Genomic DNA, 15,599 nt, shown 5'->3' with positions numbered 1-15,599 from the left:
CCTCCTTTCCGGCAGGCTGCACACATACACAGTGTAATGCTGCCCTCTGCTGGTCAGAGAATTACTCGCAGCTCAGTCGCTGGAGCTCTTCAGGTTCGTCATATTTATCTCTTTTTTAACAACATATGCTTGGAATAATTTTAAGAATCATCACTACTTGATTACAGACTTTGAAACTGATGAAGAATGTAAAGCTTACCCCCCTCTGCTGAAAAAGAAAGAACAAAACTGAATGATTTTGAAAGTTTTATGTGTTTCTGATATGAAATTCCAGTCTTTGTCTGTCATTTTAATTACTTGATGGAGTCTGACAGATTATATCATTAAATCGACAGTTGTTAAAAAAATCAAAAAGAGAAAAAGAAGGACTTGTTGAGTTTAGAAGAGCTGCAGCGACTGAGCTGCAGTTCCCCCTGTGTCCAGCAGGAGTCAGGCTGGAGCTGACCGCTGTGTGTGAGCCTCCAGGTCAGTGAGAGAAGAAGAAGCGATGGCGGCGGTGCTGCAGCGTCTCTCAGAGGACAGAATGAGTCCAGTTCAGGCTCTGAGAGAGTTTATCCAGCAGCGACTCACTGCTGCTGCTGCAGAGATATTCACCGCCTTTCTACAAACTACCGTCCAGTTCCAGCAGGAGATTGACCGACAGAGAAAACTGCTGCAAATCCACTGGAAACATCCAGTCCAGCTCCTCACAGCAGGTAATGAACCGTGAGGATGAAGACATGAATGTGTGTGGTGGAGGATGGCTGATGGATTTAAAGCTGGCAGACAGAAACGAGGCTGCAGCTGCAGTTCGTTCAGAACGTTTAGAATCCAGACTTTTCAGTGAAGCCTTCAGAGTCATGATGCGTTCAAGTGTTGCTGGGAGGAAAAGTGTGAAGCGTGTCATGTTGGAAAGTTCCCTCAGAGGTTTGAGAGCTGAGAGAAAGTCCTGCAGCGTCCAGACAGTTTTCCAGTGGTCCTTTAAAGCCCACAGGTCCTGTCAGTGTGACTGAGCAGAGCAGCTTCAGTTGTGACTGAATGATTGTGTTTCAGTGTGTGCTGTCCTGTTTCATCCAGCCATCACTGTCAAACCTTGACATCCATCACATCAGGGCCTTTTGTCTGCTCTCCCTCCAGAGAGGCCACAGCAGCACATGGGGAAGCAGAAGAGCAGCTCCAGCGTGGAGCAGGAGGAACATGAAGCTCCACACATTAAAGAGCAGCCTGTTCCTGATGGAGGAGACCATTCCCACCACTCTGTGAGAGACTGGAGCAGCCAGAGACTGACTGCTGCTGCTGAGGACATATTCACCCTGTTTCAACAAGCTGTGCTTCAGTACGAGGAGGAGATGGCTGCTCAGCGCAGAATGCTGCAGATCAACTGGAATCCTCACATCCAGCTCCACAGAGCAGGTATGGAGACGCTGTGAGCAGACAGAAACATGGTCCCAGACAGGAGCTCCACAGCACCACCAAGAAGCTGGACAACAGGAAGTGAGCCTGACAGAGCAGTGGAGCTTGGTACAGAGTCCATAACAGGGGAAGACACCGTAGAAAGTGTCTCCTCAGACGCTCAGCTTTCAGACGCTCATAATGAAGGACTGCTGGTGCAGCCTGAGGACTCTTGATGTCAGTGAGTCCATTAGCGTCCACTGACACCACCTTGAAGGGTCCGGTCCAGTTTGGGCAGAGTGTTAGTCTCTGAGTAGTGGGCTCATCTCACCAAACCAGATCACCACCTCCATGAGGCTGAACTCAGTCCGTCTGTTGAATTCATGCTCAGGCTTCAGTCTCTGTCTCCCCATGAAGCCTGACTGTCTCCAAAGCAGAGTCCAGGCGGGAGACCAGCTCTGAGAAACAGTTGTGTGGGTGATCCTGACCTGCAGGTAGGGCTGGGCCGTACGGGGAAGAGTTGATCTCCATTTCTTTCTCACATCAGTCCATATCCATATATATCACCATATAAAACAAGTCACTGTTTTTGTCCGTGTTAAATGTTCCCCGTTACTCTGAAATGAGATTTAAAGAGATCAGAAGGTTCATTTTTATTTTCCCTCAAAGTTGAACATGACATGTAATGTAACATAATAAAACTGTTTCAAACAGGAACAAACAGCTCCAGTTACATTAGAAACATCTTGACTTGAAACATAAAGTCTTAAAGCTTTCAAGTTTTCTAGGAGAACAGAAACAACACTGACATTCTTTTGTCCCTGTCAGAGAACAATAAATAAGATGTGAATTAAAATATGAATAAATTCTCAAGACCTCACCTTCATATATAGTTTTAAATGTTTTTAGAACCAAATAATTCAACAATAAACCAGTTACTGTGCTGAGTGGAATGTGAAGTTTCAGAGAGAGAATACGATGATCTGAACCTGAGATGCTGTCAGCTTAAAGAGGACCGTGTCAACCTGCGACGGCAGTGTGACATGCTGCGAGCAGAAAATGAAAAGCTGAAAGAGGAGCTGAAAAATTCTACATTCTCCTACGCCACTGTGAAGTGCAACATTGGACCACTGATTTTTCTTCCAGGCTGACCTCTGTGGTCTTTGAGTGGCTGCTTACAAAAATGATGGGCAGCGAAGAAATTATTCCCAACAAACTTACAGGAGCAGACCACCTACTGATTATACTGATGAAATTCAGGTTGGGCCTGTGCAATAATGACTTGGCTTATAGATTTCAGGTATCAAAAACCTCCATATCTGATATTTTGTGGAGCTGCGTTCCTGCGATGGCCTTGGTCCTCAAGCCACTCATTAAATGGCCAAGTAAGGGTGCAGTTCTAAAGAATATGCCAAAAATATTCAAGCGCCGGTGTATAATAGATTGCACAGAAATGTTCATCACTAGACCCAGTAATCTGACTTCCAGGGCCCAGACATGGCCAAACTGTAAGCATAACAACACCATTAACTGTTTGATGGGCATCTCTCCAGCTGGTGCAGTTTCATTTCTGTCTCCTGGCTGGGCGGACGGGTTTCAGACAAGCAGATCACTACAGAGTCGGGTTTCCTCAAACTCTTGGAGCCTGGGGATGAAGTTTTGGCAGACAGAGGATTTCTCATCAGAGATGAGCTTGGGCCTGTGGTGCAACCCTTCGTATCCCTCATTTCACGAAAGGAAAGAAGCAGCTTTCTGCACAGGAAGTGGACGCATGGAGACGGCTTTCTCGTGTGACGATCCATGTGGAACCAGTTATTGGTCGGTGGAAAAACTAAAAGATTTTGCAAACGGTTCTTCCAGTGTCACAGGTTAACATACTAGACGATGTTGTTATTGTATGTGGCGCCCTCACAAACCTCTGGAGAGTGGGCGGGTCTGGTTTACGAGGCCGCTACTGGCCCCCCGGGCCGGACTGGCCCGGATGATTCTGATGTTCACTGGCCCTCACACGCACGCTCAGCGTGCATCCTCTATACAGGCAACTATATATTTTTATTAGAAAATTAGCTAATATGGTTCTAGTTATCTATCATTATGATTTACAGAACTATATTTTACCATGTATCCATTGTGTTTTTAATAGCTGGTGTGAACATTACCGCCCACTTGACATAAAACAATTATGAACAATACTTTTTATAGTTAGTGCTCAGTGTGAACGGCACTATGAAAATGTAAATAAAATCCATCTATGCCATTCTAATATCATAGGTGATCTTGATCCATTCTGCTGCAGCTTACACAGAGGACAGGACAGGCCGATAGAGACAACTGTTATGCTCAGATGCTGGAAGTGAAGATTTAAAAGATCACTGCATCAGAAACGCCACGCGTTGTGTTCATGCAAATCTGCACCATCGTATGACAGACTCCTTTTCCCCCATAGTACCCGAACAGTGTGTTGTCATTAGGGCTGGGTGCCGTTAGATATTTTTTGGGGACATGTACTCTCTGCATGTTGTTAGAAAAAGAGTGTGAGCCGACAAGACGTGATAACATGTTCAATGATGCGATGCACCGTTTTTTTCAGTAAAAGAGAAGAACTGAACCATCGTTTCCGCGCATGTTTGTTGACCGCGCAGCCACTTTAAGAACCGAAACTGATACCCGTACTCACGTCTCTTGCAGGGTTCCTACGCAGTATGGAAAGTATGGAAAAGTATGGAATTTGATTTTATAATTTTCCAGATCTGGAAAAGTATGGAAAATTGAAACTATTGTATGGAAAAATATTCATGTTTCCAAGACTTCTATCATTGTTATATTTTCTAAAAAGCGATAAACAAAAACAAACTGATCTCCTGAGTATTCCTTTAAAAGGGGCATTTACAGTAGGAGGGAGTGCAGTGTGTCAGTGGGGCACAAATTTATATAAGGCAACCAATTTTACTGTGACGGTTCCATCAGCCCTGACCCGGAAGAGAGAGCGAGCAGTTGCACGCATGGCCGCCGTTCATCTACTGGTGGTAATAAAAAAACTCCGCTTAAATAATATTTTGGTTGCTCTATTTGCAGTCATTGTAAAAGTAACGATCGTAGTGTTTCATTTGTAACGCTGGTTTAACTACCAATTTAGAGGGAGTAGTGCCGTTACACTACTCGTTCCCATCAAAAGTAATTTAACTACTTGTAACACTCGTTACTTGTCGTTACATACCCAACTCTGGCCGTGTTAGCACTGTTAGCAGACAGGGCTATGCGTAGAGCCGCTCCTAAAATGGCTTTAATCGTCCAAAAGCTCATTAGTTTCACCAATATTTCATCACGGTCCGCTCAGCCTCTCCTCCTCCACAGCCCGGTGTCACCAGATATGTCAGATATGCAGATATATGTTCGGTAAGTGCACGTGTCTAGATATCTATGTCTATAGATCTATGTCTAGGTAAAAGCCGGAGCTACGGAAGCCGCATTGTTGTTGTGACTGCCTAGCGGCTTGGTGGTGAAACTGCAGAGGAGGGTGTTCCCTTGACGCAGAAGCAAGATATGTTCAGTAGCGGCGAAGGGTTGCCGGCGTAGGAACGACGTCGCTGTGACGGGGAAGCATACTGAGGCCTTAAGGCATCTAGTTCTTATATGATATCTATGGATGCCAACCACCAAGCAAAACCAACAGAAGAAGGAATAGGGCAGGTGAACCAGCTACTGCTCGTGAGCGAGCTAAAATGGGAAGATGTAAATTTTCAGAGGAGTTGGGCTGGGTACCGTTTAACGGTACCTCAGTGGTACTGACCGAAAAACTCCAGTATATACCGGTACTGAACAAGAGACGTGCGTACAGGTATCAGTTTCGGTTCTTAAAGTGGCTGTGCGGTCAATAAACATGCGCGGAAATAATGGTTCAGTTCTTCTCTTTTACTGAAAAAAACGGTGCATCCATCATTGAACATGTGACCACGTCTTACCGGCTCACACTCTTTCTAACAACATGCAGAGAGCCTGCAGCCCTTCTTCCTCTGTGGTGTCTGTGTAAAATAAGGTTGAACATGCAAACAGCACACCTAGTGGCATGAAGTGCAAATGCAGTCATGGTGTTGTCTGTGCGCCGTAAAGGCAGGTACCGAAAAAAGTACCGTTCAGGAACTGGTACCATACGTGAGGTATCGAAAAAGTATCCCGAAAAATATCTAACGTTCCCAGCCCTACAGAGGAGTGGCTAAAAAATCCCAAATACAAAGGCTGGTTGGCAAAGGATTCCTGGCAGACAAGAAAAGCAAAATGCAGACTTTGCATGAAGTCCTTCAACATCTCCAACATGGGGGAGGCGGCGGTGCTGAGCCACATGATGGGGAAGAAACAGCTCAGGATGGAAACCAAGGAGTTCCTTGTCACAGCTGTGACAAAGTTGCTGGATAAATGCTCCCTTAAAGGAATACTCCAAAGATTTTGGACCCACACCCTTTCCCTATCATTGACAAAGTTAGACAAGCTCATAAATACCTTTTTTGTGGCTGGTTCCCAGCTGTTAGCATCGTAGTTAGCTTAGCTCAATTGCTGGAAGTCAATAGGAATCAGAGACGGACTGAGAAAGTGGACAAAATCCTCCTTCCAGTGGTCCAGGGGACGGCGTATTAGCACACGAAGAAAATCCGAATGGTTATAAAACATTTTAAAAGACGTGTTTTCTTTTCAATCCATTAAAATAACGTTTTGATCCACACAGATCTGTGTATGGCAGCGCTCTGGAAGGATATACCGGAGCACAGCAGTAGCAGCCATAGACTCAGCCGCTGTGCGCCGGTATATCCTTCCGTGGAGCACTATGCTTACTAAAATGTCACAAATTATTTGATGTTTTTGGCGAGAAGTCTGGAAATTTGGGTATGGAAAAAGTATGGAATTTTGAAATGGCAAATATGTAGGAACCCTGCTCTTGTTCGGTACCGGTATATACCCAAGTTTTTCGGTCGGTACCACTGAGGTACCGTTGAACGATACCCAGCTCTAGTTATCATGCACTTCTAATCATGCACGTTACCCTTTCTGTAATTTACTTGTCGGCTACATTGGGCAGTGATCGACAGAGTTCACAAAAGACTTTATTTGTGGTGTCGTCGAACCCGGGCCAGTTCCACCGGTCTCGCCATTGAGGCTGAAACCTTTCTCCTCATACTCCCTGTGGTATACTGCGTTATAGTAGTTGTTTTAAATATTGAATATATGCTCAGTTGTAAGTTGCTTGTGTCTGAAGTTGAATATACTCATTATTCAGAGTTGTCATGTTATTTAGGAGTTTGCCCATCAGGGGGCGCACAAGTTTGCGTGTTGTATGATAAAAGAGATGATGTAGAATGATCAGAAGAAGCTGTTGAGAACAATGTTTGTAACAGACTGTGCAACTGAAGTAAAGTGGTCAGTAAACTTGGAGATGTTGTATGGAGTTCTTTCAGCCACGATGCAACACTCCCTCTCTTTCTCTCCCTCCTCCTCCTCCTCCTCCTCCTCCTCCTCCTCCTCCTCCTCCTCCTCCTCCTCTGACTTTCTTTTTTTTTTCTTTGGCTTTTTTACCAGGCGCTTGGCCGGGACCTGGGGCTTTAAGAAACCTTTTTTTATCGTTATAAGGTGGAACTTGTGTCGTTGTCTTCTGCTCTTCTTCTCCTCCTGCGATAGGCTGGCGAACGCCGCCTGAATCACAAGTGAGATTCCGGCTGGAACCACTTGTTCATTTTCTTGTAGGGGAGGAGCACTTTAAAATGTTCCGCAGCTGTTGACTGGGCGCTGTGCAAGTCTGTCAGTCTGGGGCTGCTGGAACCCAGAGCCAATCGTGTCGGTCCGATTTTTTTTTTTCCCTTGTCCTGTTGGGCAGCTGGGGCGTGCAATATCGTATGATTGTAGCCGTTTACTATCCAAACAGATTTTTATGTTAGCAGATTGATGTTAACAGATTTTAATGGTGTCAGTTCTGGCCGCTGACGTAACTGCAGAGCAACAGCAAAACCAGGAAAAAGAAGAAGCATTGCTGTGTTTACTTCTTTCGCCATGGCGCCGGACGATTATTGCCGTTTGTGTAAAGTAAACATGAAGGAGAGTGGACCCCGCGTTTATGCACACTCCACAGATATGTTTGTGACCAAAGCAACGCCGAACATATCGGAGAGGTTAGAGGTTAGCGATGGTGGAGCTGATCGTCGCCCGGAGCCGGAGCAGTCGCACGGACGCTGCCAGCGCTGCGGCTCCACGCTCGGTCGGCAGTCGCTCACTGCGCGTCATCGTCTAACTGTCCCTCCTCGTCCCTGAGTGAGGGACAAATTCTCCTCTTGGTCGCCAGACTGCCCAGCAGATCGAAATGAAATGAGGGCGCAGGCAGGATGGGAATTCCCAGGCTGCTCCTGCGATGCACCGCTGACTGTGAACGCGAGGCGAGCGAGTGGCGGCGTTCACGTACCACGGGAGCGAGCCGGCTCTGCTGTGGGACAGCTGCTTTCCAGGGGACAGCGCTGCGCACAGAAGGAATAATACCTGGACTTTGATTGGAATCACATAACGCTATGTTTATGTCACAGTATCGTTGGGAATTAATTTGAAATGATTTATTTATTTATTTTCAAGGCATTATTTTTCACTGGCCGACTGACCCGGATGGTTTTAAAGGGGCTGTATCATGCAAAATTCACTTTTTGTATGTTTGAACCTTGTTATATAGTTATGTTCTCACCAAAAACTCCCCAAAGCGTTTTTTTTTCCTTCGTGCCTGTGTGTTTGAGCTTTCCTCCTGTTTCAGCTGCTCAGAGAGGCAGCCCCTCCCACACCCGTGAAAACGCTCTGTTTCCCACGTTCACGTCACACTGTGAAGATGCCCCCCCCCCCCCCCCAGGCCCTCGGCAATCAGCGTTGCTGCTTTTTTCTAACTCTGATTACGGAGATAAACTTTAACCATCGTCTGAAAGCAACAGTCAAGCAAGAGCAAGAGTCTGAAGGGTCTGGAGGGTCTGGAGGGTCTGGAGGGTCTGGAGGGTCTGAAGGGTCTGTAGGGTCTGTAGGGTCTGAAGGGTCTGTAGGGTCTGTAGGGTCTGAAGGGTCTGGAGGGTCTGAAGGGTCTGAAGGGTCTGAAGGGTCTGGAGGGTCTGGAGGGTCTGAAGGGTCTGTAGGGTCTGTAGGGTCTGGAGGGTCTGAAGGGTCTGTAGGGTCTGTAGGGTCTGTAGGGTCTGTAGGGTCTGGAGGGTCTGGAGGGTCTGAAGGGTCTGAAGGGTCTGAAAAGTCTGTAGGGTCTGTAGGGTCTGAAGGGTCTGGAGGGTCTGAAGGGTCTGGAGGGTCTGTAGGGTCTGGAGGGTCTGAAGGGTCTGAAGGGTCTGGAGGGTCTGGAGGGTCTGAAGGGTCTGGAGGGTCTGAAGGGTCTGAAGGGTCTGGAGGGTCTGGAGGGTCTGAAGGGTCTGGAGGGTCTGAAGAGTCTGGAGGGTCTGAAGGGTCTGAAGGGTCTGGAGGGTCTGGAGGGTCTGGAGGGTCTGAAGGGTCTGGAGGGTCTGCGCTTGGTGAGTTTCTCACCGGAAAAGATGTTTTGGCGTGTATTTCCGTGTAGAGAAGCTAGAGCTAAAGAGCTAAAGCTAACCCTTAGAGACACTAACGAAGCGCTGATTGGTTGAAGTAGCTGTCAGTCAAAGTCCACAGGGGAAGAGGCGGGATTTTCAGTGAAACAGAGCGTTTTCTCTTCCAGGTTTCAGAATTAGCCCCAGAAAATCTTTAATTTCACGCAAAATTACTTTTCCTTAGCGCCAAAAATAAACTATTACCATGTTAATGCCATTTCTAGGGTTTGGACTAGCTAAAAAAGCAGGATACAGCCCCTTTAAAAGTGCTCCTGGGCCACCGGGCCATTTATAATGTGGAGCCCTGCACATGGGGGGTGAGGAGGTCCTGGTTCCGACGGCACATACGAGGGCACCGCTGTGGATGCATTTCAGTTTTCAGCCCAACTAAGGGAGAGCCCAGTGACATGGAGGAAGCCATGTGTTAATTTTTCCATAAAACAGTGCCGGCCAAAAGCGCTAACATGCTAATGCTAATAATATAATACTACAGTGATCAACTGGTGGTCTGTGGGCCGAATCTGGCCCGACAAACTTTCCAGGCAGGCCCGCGATTAGATTCCAACACAAGCACACACAACAACAACACATGCACACACACGCACCCCACGACCGCAACCCCCCCATCCACGAGTGGACGAGCGCACCCCTCTCAATATATTCGTCGATCGCAATTTTTTTTGCTAACAATTAATCGTCTCCAAAAATTCTTGATCGTGACAGCCCAAGTCTCCAGATGTGCAGGGACTGTCTTGGTTGACACGTCTCTGTAACATCACGTGGCGGTCGGGGGCGGTGCCTCTGGAGTGGTGGTCCCTCTTTTTAAAAAGGGGGACCAGAATGTGTTCTCCAACTATCGGGGGATCACACTCCTCAGCCTCCCTGGGAAAGTCTATGCCAGGGTACTGGAGAGGAGGAATCGACCGATAGTCGAACCTCGGATTCAGGAGGAACAATGCAGTTTTCGTCCTGGTCCTGGACCAGCTCTATACCCTCCATAGGGTGTTCGAGGATTTGTGGGAGTTCGTCTGACCAGTTCTCATGTGTTTTGTGGACTTGGAGAAGGCGTTAAACCGCATTGCTCCTGGTTTCTTGTGGGGGGGGTGGGGGGGGGTTGGTGCTTCAGGAATACGGAGTCCGGGGTCCCTTGTTAAGGGCCGTTCGTTCTCTGTATGACCGGAGTAGGAGTCTGGTCCGCATTGCCGGCAGTAAGTCGGACCTGTTCCCGGTGCATGTTGGACTCCAGCAGGGCTGCCCTTTGTCACCGGTTCTGTTCATCATTTTTATGAACAGAATTTCTAGGTGCAGCCAGGGGCCAGAGGGGGTCCGGGTTGGGGACCACAGGATTTCGTCTCTGCTTTTTTCAGATGATGTTGTCCTGTTGGCTTCATCGAACCCGGACCATCATGCACTGCGGCGGTTCGCAGCTGAGTGTGAAGCGACAGGGATGAGGGTCATCCTCTCCAAATCCGAGGCCATGGTCCTGGACCAGAAGAAGGTGGCTTGCCCCCTCCAGGTCGGTGGAGAGACTCTGGCCCAAGTGGAGGAGTTTAAGTATCTTGGGGTCTTGTTCACGAGTGAGGGAGGGATGGAGGTGAGATTGACAAACAGATCGGTGCAGCGGCTGCAGTGATGCGTTCATTGTATCGGTCCGTCGTGGTGACAAAGAAGCTGAGCCGAAAGTCGAAGCTCTCGACTTATTGGTCAGTCTGTGTTCCCACCCTCACCTATGGTCATGAGCTTTGGGTCATGACTGAAAGGACAAGATCCCGGATACAAGCGGCTGAAATGAGCTTCCTCCGTAGGGGGGCTGGGCGCTCCCTTAGAGATAGGGTGAGGAGCTCAGTCACCAGGGAGGAGCTCGGAGTAGAGCCGCTACTCCTCCACATCCAGAGGAACCAGCTGAGGCTCAGCTCCTCTTTAGGATGTCTCCTGGACGCCTCCCTGGGGAGGAGTTCTGGGCATGTCCCACCAGGAGGAGACCCCGGGGAAGACCCAGGACACTCTGGAGAGACTCTGTCTCTCAGCTGGCCTGGGAACGCCTTGGGATCCTCCAGGAAGAGCTGGAGCAACAGTCTGGGGACAGGAAGTCTGGGCATCTCTGCTTAGACTGCTGCCCTTGTGACCTGGTATTGGATAAGCGGTAGAAAATGGATGGATGGATGGATGCTAGAGTCACACTTTTTTACGGTGGACTGTAGAGTTAATGTTGCTAATCACAAGAATGAGGCTTCTCACCTGTGTGAGAAGATACTAATAAGATCATCTTTTACCTCCTGCTTTTGTTTCCTTGCAGAGCTCCAACAGGACCATGACTGCAGAGAGGAGCAGCTCTTTGAACAGGAAACACACTGCTGTCTAGAACAGGACCACCCAGAACCTCCACACATCAGAGAAGAAGAACCACAACCTCCACACATCAGAGAAGAAGAACCAGAACCTCCACACATCAAAGAAGAAGAACCAGAACCTCCACACATCAAAGAAGAACCAGAACCTCTACACATCAAAGAAGAACCAGAACCTCCACACATCAAAGAAGAAGAACCAGAACCTCCACACATCAAAGAAGAAGAACCAGAACCTCCACAGATGAGAGAAGAAGAAGAACCAGGACTCCATCAGTTTGAGGAGGAACAGGAGGAACCAAAACCCTCTCAGATTGAGGAACACCAGGAACTCAGCAGCAGCCAGAAGGGAGAACAATTCATTGTGAAGTTTGAAAGTGAAACCTTGAAGGTTCCTTCTGTTGAGGATCACAGTGACCTGAGTGACCCAGAAGTACCAGAGACTGAGTGGTTCCTCTCTCAGGACTCTGAAGTCCACCATGAGAAAAGACACATGGACTCAGAACCAGCTCCACATTTGAAGCTGAAAAAACTCAAGGTGTTTGATAGAAACAGTGAGAACATCTGCCATGTTTCAGAGAAGCAGGCTGAATGTGAAGAAAGGTGTGAGGAAACTGACCATAACAAACATCAGTTAAAGGTCCCTGCTGAGGAGATCCTTCATGAAACATGTGGCCAAAGTTTCAGGCAACCGGGCCGCAAGAGAACTCACACAGGTGAGAAGCCTCATTTCTGTGAAAGATGTGGCAAAAGGTTCAGGCATCGGAGTCATTTGTCGCGCCACATGAGAACTCACACAGGTGAGAAGCCATATTCTTGTGAAACATGTGGCAAAAGGTTCATGCAACAGGGTGATTTGTTGCGCCACATGAGAACTCACACAGGTGAGAATCTGTATTCTTGTGAAACATGTGGCAAAAGTTTCAGTCGACAGAGTGTTTTGAAGGACCACTTGAGAACTCACACAGGTGAGAAGCCTCATTCTTGTGAAACATGTGGCAAAAGTTTCACGCATCGGAGTCATTTGTCGCGCCACATGAGAACTCACACAGGTGAGAAGCCATATTCTTGTGAAACATGTGGTAAAAGGTTCATGCAACAGGGTGATTTGTTGTGCCACTTGAGAACTCACACAGGTGAGAAACCATATTCTTGTGAAACATGTGGGAAAAGTTTCAGTCGACAGAATGGTTTGAAGGACCACTTGAGAACTCACACAGGTGAGAAGCCTCATTCTTGTGAATCATGTGGCAAAAGGTTCAGGCATCGGAGTCATTTGTTGCGCCACAAGAGAACTCAGACAGGTGAGAAGCCATATTCTTGTGAAACATGTGGCAAAAGTTTCTGTCTGCAGAGTCATTTGTTGCGCCACTTGAGAACTCACACAGGTGAGAAGCCATATTCTTGTGAAACATGTGGGAAAATGTTCCGTCTACGCGGTCATTTGAAGGACCACATGAGAACTCACACAGGTGAGAAACCATATTCTTGTGAAACATGTGGCAAAAGTTTTTGCCGAAAGAGTTATTTGAAGTTCCACAAGAGAACTCACACAGATGAGAAGCCTCATTCTTGTGAAACGTGGCAAAAGTTTGAGTCGACAGTGATTTGAAGGACCACATGAGAACTCACACAGGTGAGAAGCCATATCCTTGTGAAACGTGGGAAAAGATTTTTTTATTGTCATTGATTGTTGTACCAGCGCAATTCTCACAAATGGATGAAATCATGAAAGACTGAGAGAGTTTATTCAGGAAGTGCAGCTTGAAGCCAGAATCACCAGAGATCATCCAGTTTGATTGAAACTTTCCTGAGTCTGACACTGGGGTCTCAAACTCCAGTCCTCTCGGGCCGCAAACCTGCATGTTTTCCATGTCTCCCTGCTTCAACACAGCTAGTTGCAACGAGGCTCGTTATCAGGCTTTCTGCTGGACTTGGTGACGAGATTCAGGTGTGTTGAAGCAGGGAGACATGGAAAACATGCAGGTTTGCGGCCCGAGAGGACTGGAGTTTGAGACCCCTGGTTGAGACTGAGCTTCAGGAACAGTTCAGTCTGTGGTCTGTCACAGTAAATGTCATCGTACAAGAAATGGAAATAAAATGTTGATGTGAATCCAGTGGATTTTATTCTTTCCTGTTTCTTTTCTCGTCGACATAACTGAGTTGGAATTTAACGTTTCACTTAGGGCTGTCATGATATCAAATTTTCTCTTGACGATTATAATGGGCAAAAAATATCCCAATAACGATATTATCACGATATCGGCAAAAATTTAACTAATAATGGTACAAACATTCAGATTCATCTTTAATTTTATTTTTGCTGCAGGAGGGAGATGAAGCAGGGCTGAAGAACAGCAGCGGATTTTGGAAAATACACTTCAACACGTTTCAAGTGGCACTAGATCCTCTATGCTATGCAATATTATTATGTAGCATTTTGAACACGATATTGAAATTTCATTTTTTAATACCACAATTATCGTCAATACCGGTTTACCGCGACAGCCCTAGTTTCAATCCTTTAAACTAAAATGACAACAGAATGAGTGAAAAGCAGTGTTGGCCAAGCTACTTGGAAAGTGTAGTGAGCTGAGCTACGAGTTCCTCTGACACTAATGGAGTGTTTCCACCTCCCCTACTGTATTTGACTTGACTCGACTTGACTCGGTCTGGTTGTGTCTCCACCGGCCTTGTTTGTCTCCATGGATACCGTTCTCAGTGGGCGGGGAAATCAGACGGTAAACAGTCCGCTGCTCAGCGGATGTAAACAAGCTAAATGAAGGACGCAGGTCGTCATGTTTCTTTTTGCTGTTTTGTCGCTTTTGCCGTTAGAAGAGAGTCATGAAATGTTACAAACGGCGAGAAATAAAGTGAAAGAAAAGTAGGGAAGAATCTGGGAGGCCCTGCAGCGGAACCAAGCCGAAGACGAGTCGCTAAGAGCTGTGAGGAGTCACCTCGTTGGCGGGGAAGGAGTCTGAGCTTGTGAGGGAGGTTGAGAGGTACCGGCTAGATATAGTCGGGCTTACCTCCACACACAGCCTGGGCTCTGGAACCCAACCTCTCGAGAAGGGCTGGACTCTCCACTTCTCTGGAGTTGCCCGCGGTGAGAGGCGGTGGCTGGTGTGGGTTTGCTTATAGCCCCACAGCTCAGCCGTCATGTGTTGGAGTTCACCCCAGTGAACCAGAGGGTTGTATTCCTGCGCCTTCGGGTCGGGGACAGGTGCCTTACTGTTGTCTTGGCTTATTGGCCGAACAGCAGTGCAGAGTATCCAGCCTTCTTGGAGTCCCTGGGAGGGGGGCTGGACAGTGCTCCGACTGGGGACTCCATTGTTCTACTGGGGGACTTCAACACCCACGTGGGCAGCAACAGTGAGACCTGGAAGGGGGTGATTGGATCGCATGGCCTCTCTGATCTGAACCCGAGTGGTGTTCTGTTACTGGACTTCTGTGCTAGTCACAGTTTGTCCATAACAAACACCATGTTCGAGCACAGGGGGGTCCATAAGTGCACTTGGCACCAGGACACCCTAGGTCGGAGGTCGATGATTAACTTTGTTGTCATGTCATCTGACCTCTGACCTCGTGTCTTGGACACTCGGGTGAAGAGAGGAGCAGAGCTGTGGATTGATCACCACCTGGTGGTGAGTTGGATTCGCTGGTGGAGGAGGAACCCGGACAGACTTGGCAGACCCAAACGTGTTGTGAGGGTCTGAACGTCTGGTAGATCCCTCTGTCAGCAGGGTTTTCAACTCCCACCTCCGGGAGAGCTTCTCTCATGTCCCGAGGGAGGCTTGGGAAATTGAGTCCCAGTGGACGATGTTCTCCACCTCCATTGTCGAAGCAGCTGCCTTGAGCTGTGGCCGTAAGGTCTCCGGTGCCTGTTGTGGCGCCAACCCCAGAACCCGGTGGTGGACACCGGAAGTAAGGGCTGCTGTCCAGCTGAAGAAGGAGTCCTATCGAGCCATGTTGGCTCACGGGACTCCAGAACCAGCTGAGAGGTACCGGCAGGCCAAGAGAACTGCAGCCCGAGCGGTTGTGGAGGCAAAAACTCGGGTCTGGGAGGAGTTCGGGGAGGCCATGGAGGAGGACTACCGGTCGGCCTCGAAGAAATTCTGGCAAACCGTCCGGCACCTCAAGAGGGGAAAGCAGGTCTCCACCAACACTGTTTACAGTGGAGGTGGGGAGCTGCTGACCTCAACTGGGGAAATTGTTGGACGGTGGAAGGAATAATTCGAGGACCTCCTCAATCCCGTCGCCACGTCTTCCGTGGAGGAAGCAGAGGCTGAGGTCTTATACG

At 48.0% G+C, this 15,599-nt stretch overlaps 1 protein-coding gene across 1 annotated transcript in view; it reads left to right on the top strand.

Moving 5' to 3' along the window:
- The first annotated feature begins 484 nt into the window (after window positions 1-484).
- LOC115385022 (uncharacterized) overlaps window positions 485-15,599 on the top strand; it is a 45,714-nt gene continuing 30,599 nt past the window's right edge. Inside the window, exons 1-3 of the mRNA XM_030087102.1 lie at window positions 485-695; window positions 1,117-1,392; window positions 11,248-11,307. Coding sequence (XP_029942962.1) covers window positions 488-695; window positions 1,117-1,392; window positions 11,248-11,307 — 544 coding nt within the window. The 5' untranslated portion in view covers window positions 485-487. The remainder of the gene's footprint in view (window positions 696-1,116; window positions 1,393-11,247; window positions 11,308-15,599) is intronic.

The sequence above is a fragment of the Salarias fasciatus genome, unplaced genomic scaffold (assembly GCF_902148845.1).
Source record: "Salarias fasciatus unplaced genomic scaffold, fSalaFa1.1, whole genome shotgun sequence".
In the NCBI taxonomy this organism is placed as follows: domain Eukaryota; kingdom Metazoa; phylum Chordata; class Actinopteri; order Blenniiformes; family Blenniidae; genus Salarias; species Salarias fasciatus.
Note: the sequence above shows the minus strand (reverse complement) of the source record. Positions and strands in the feature narration are given on the sequence as shown.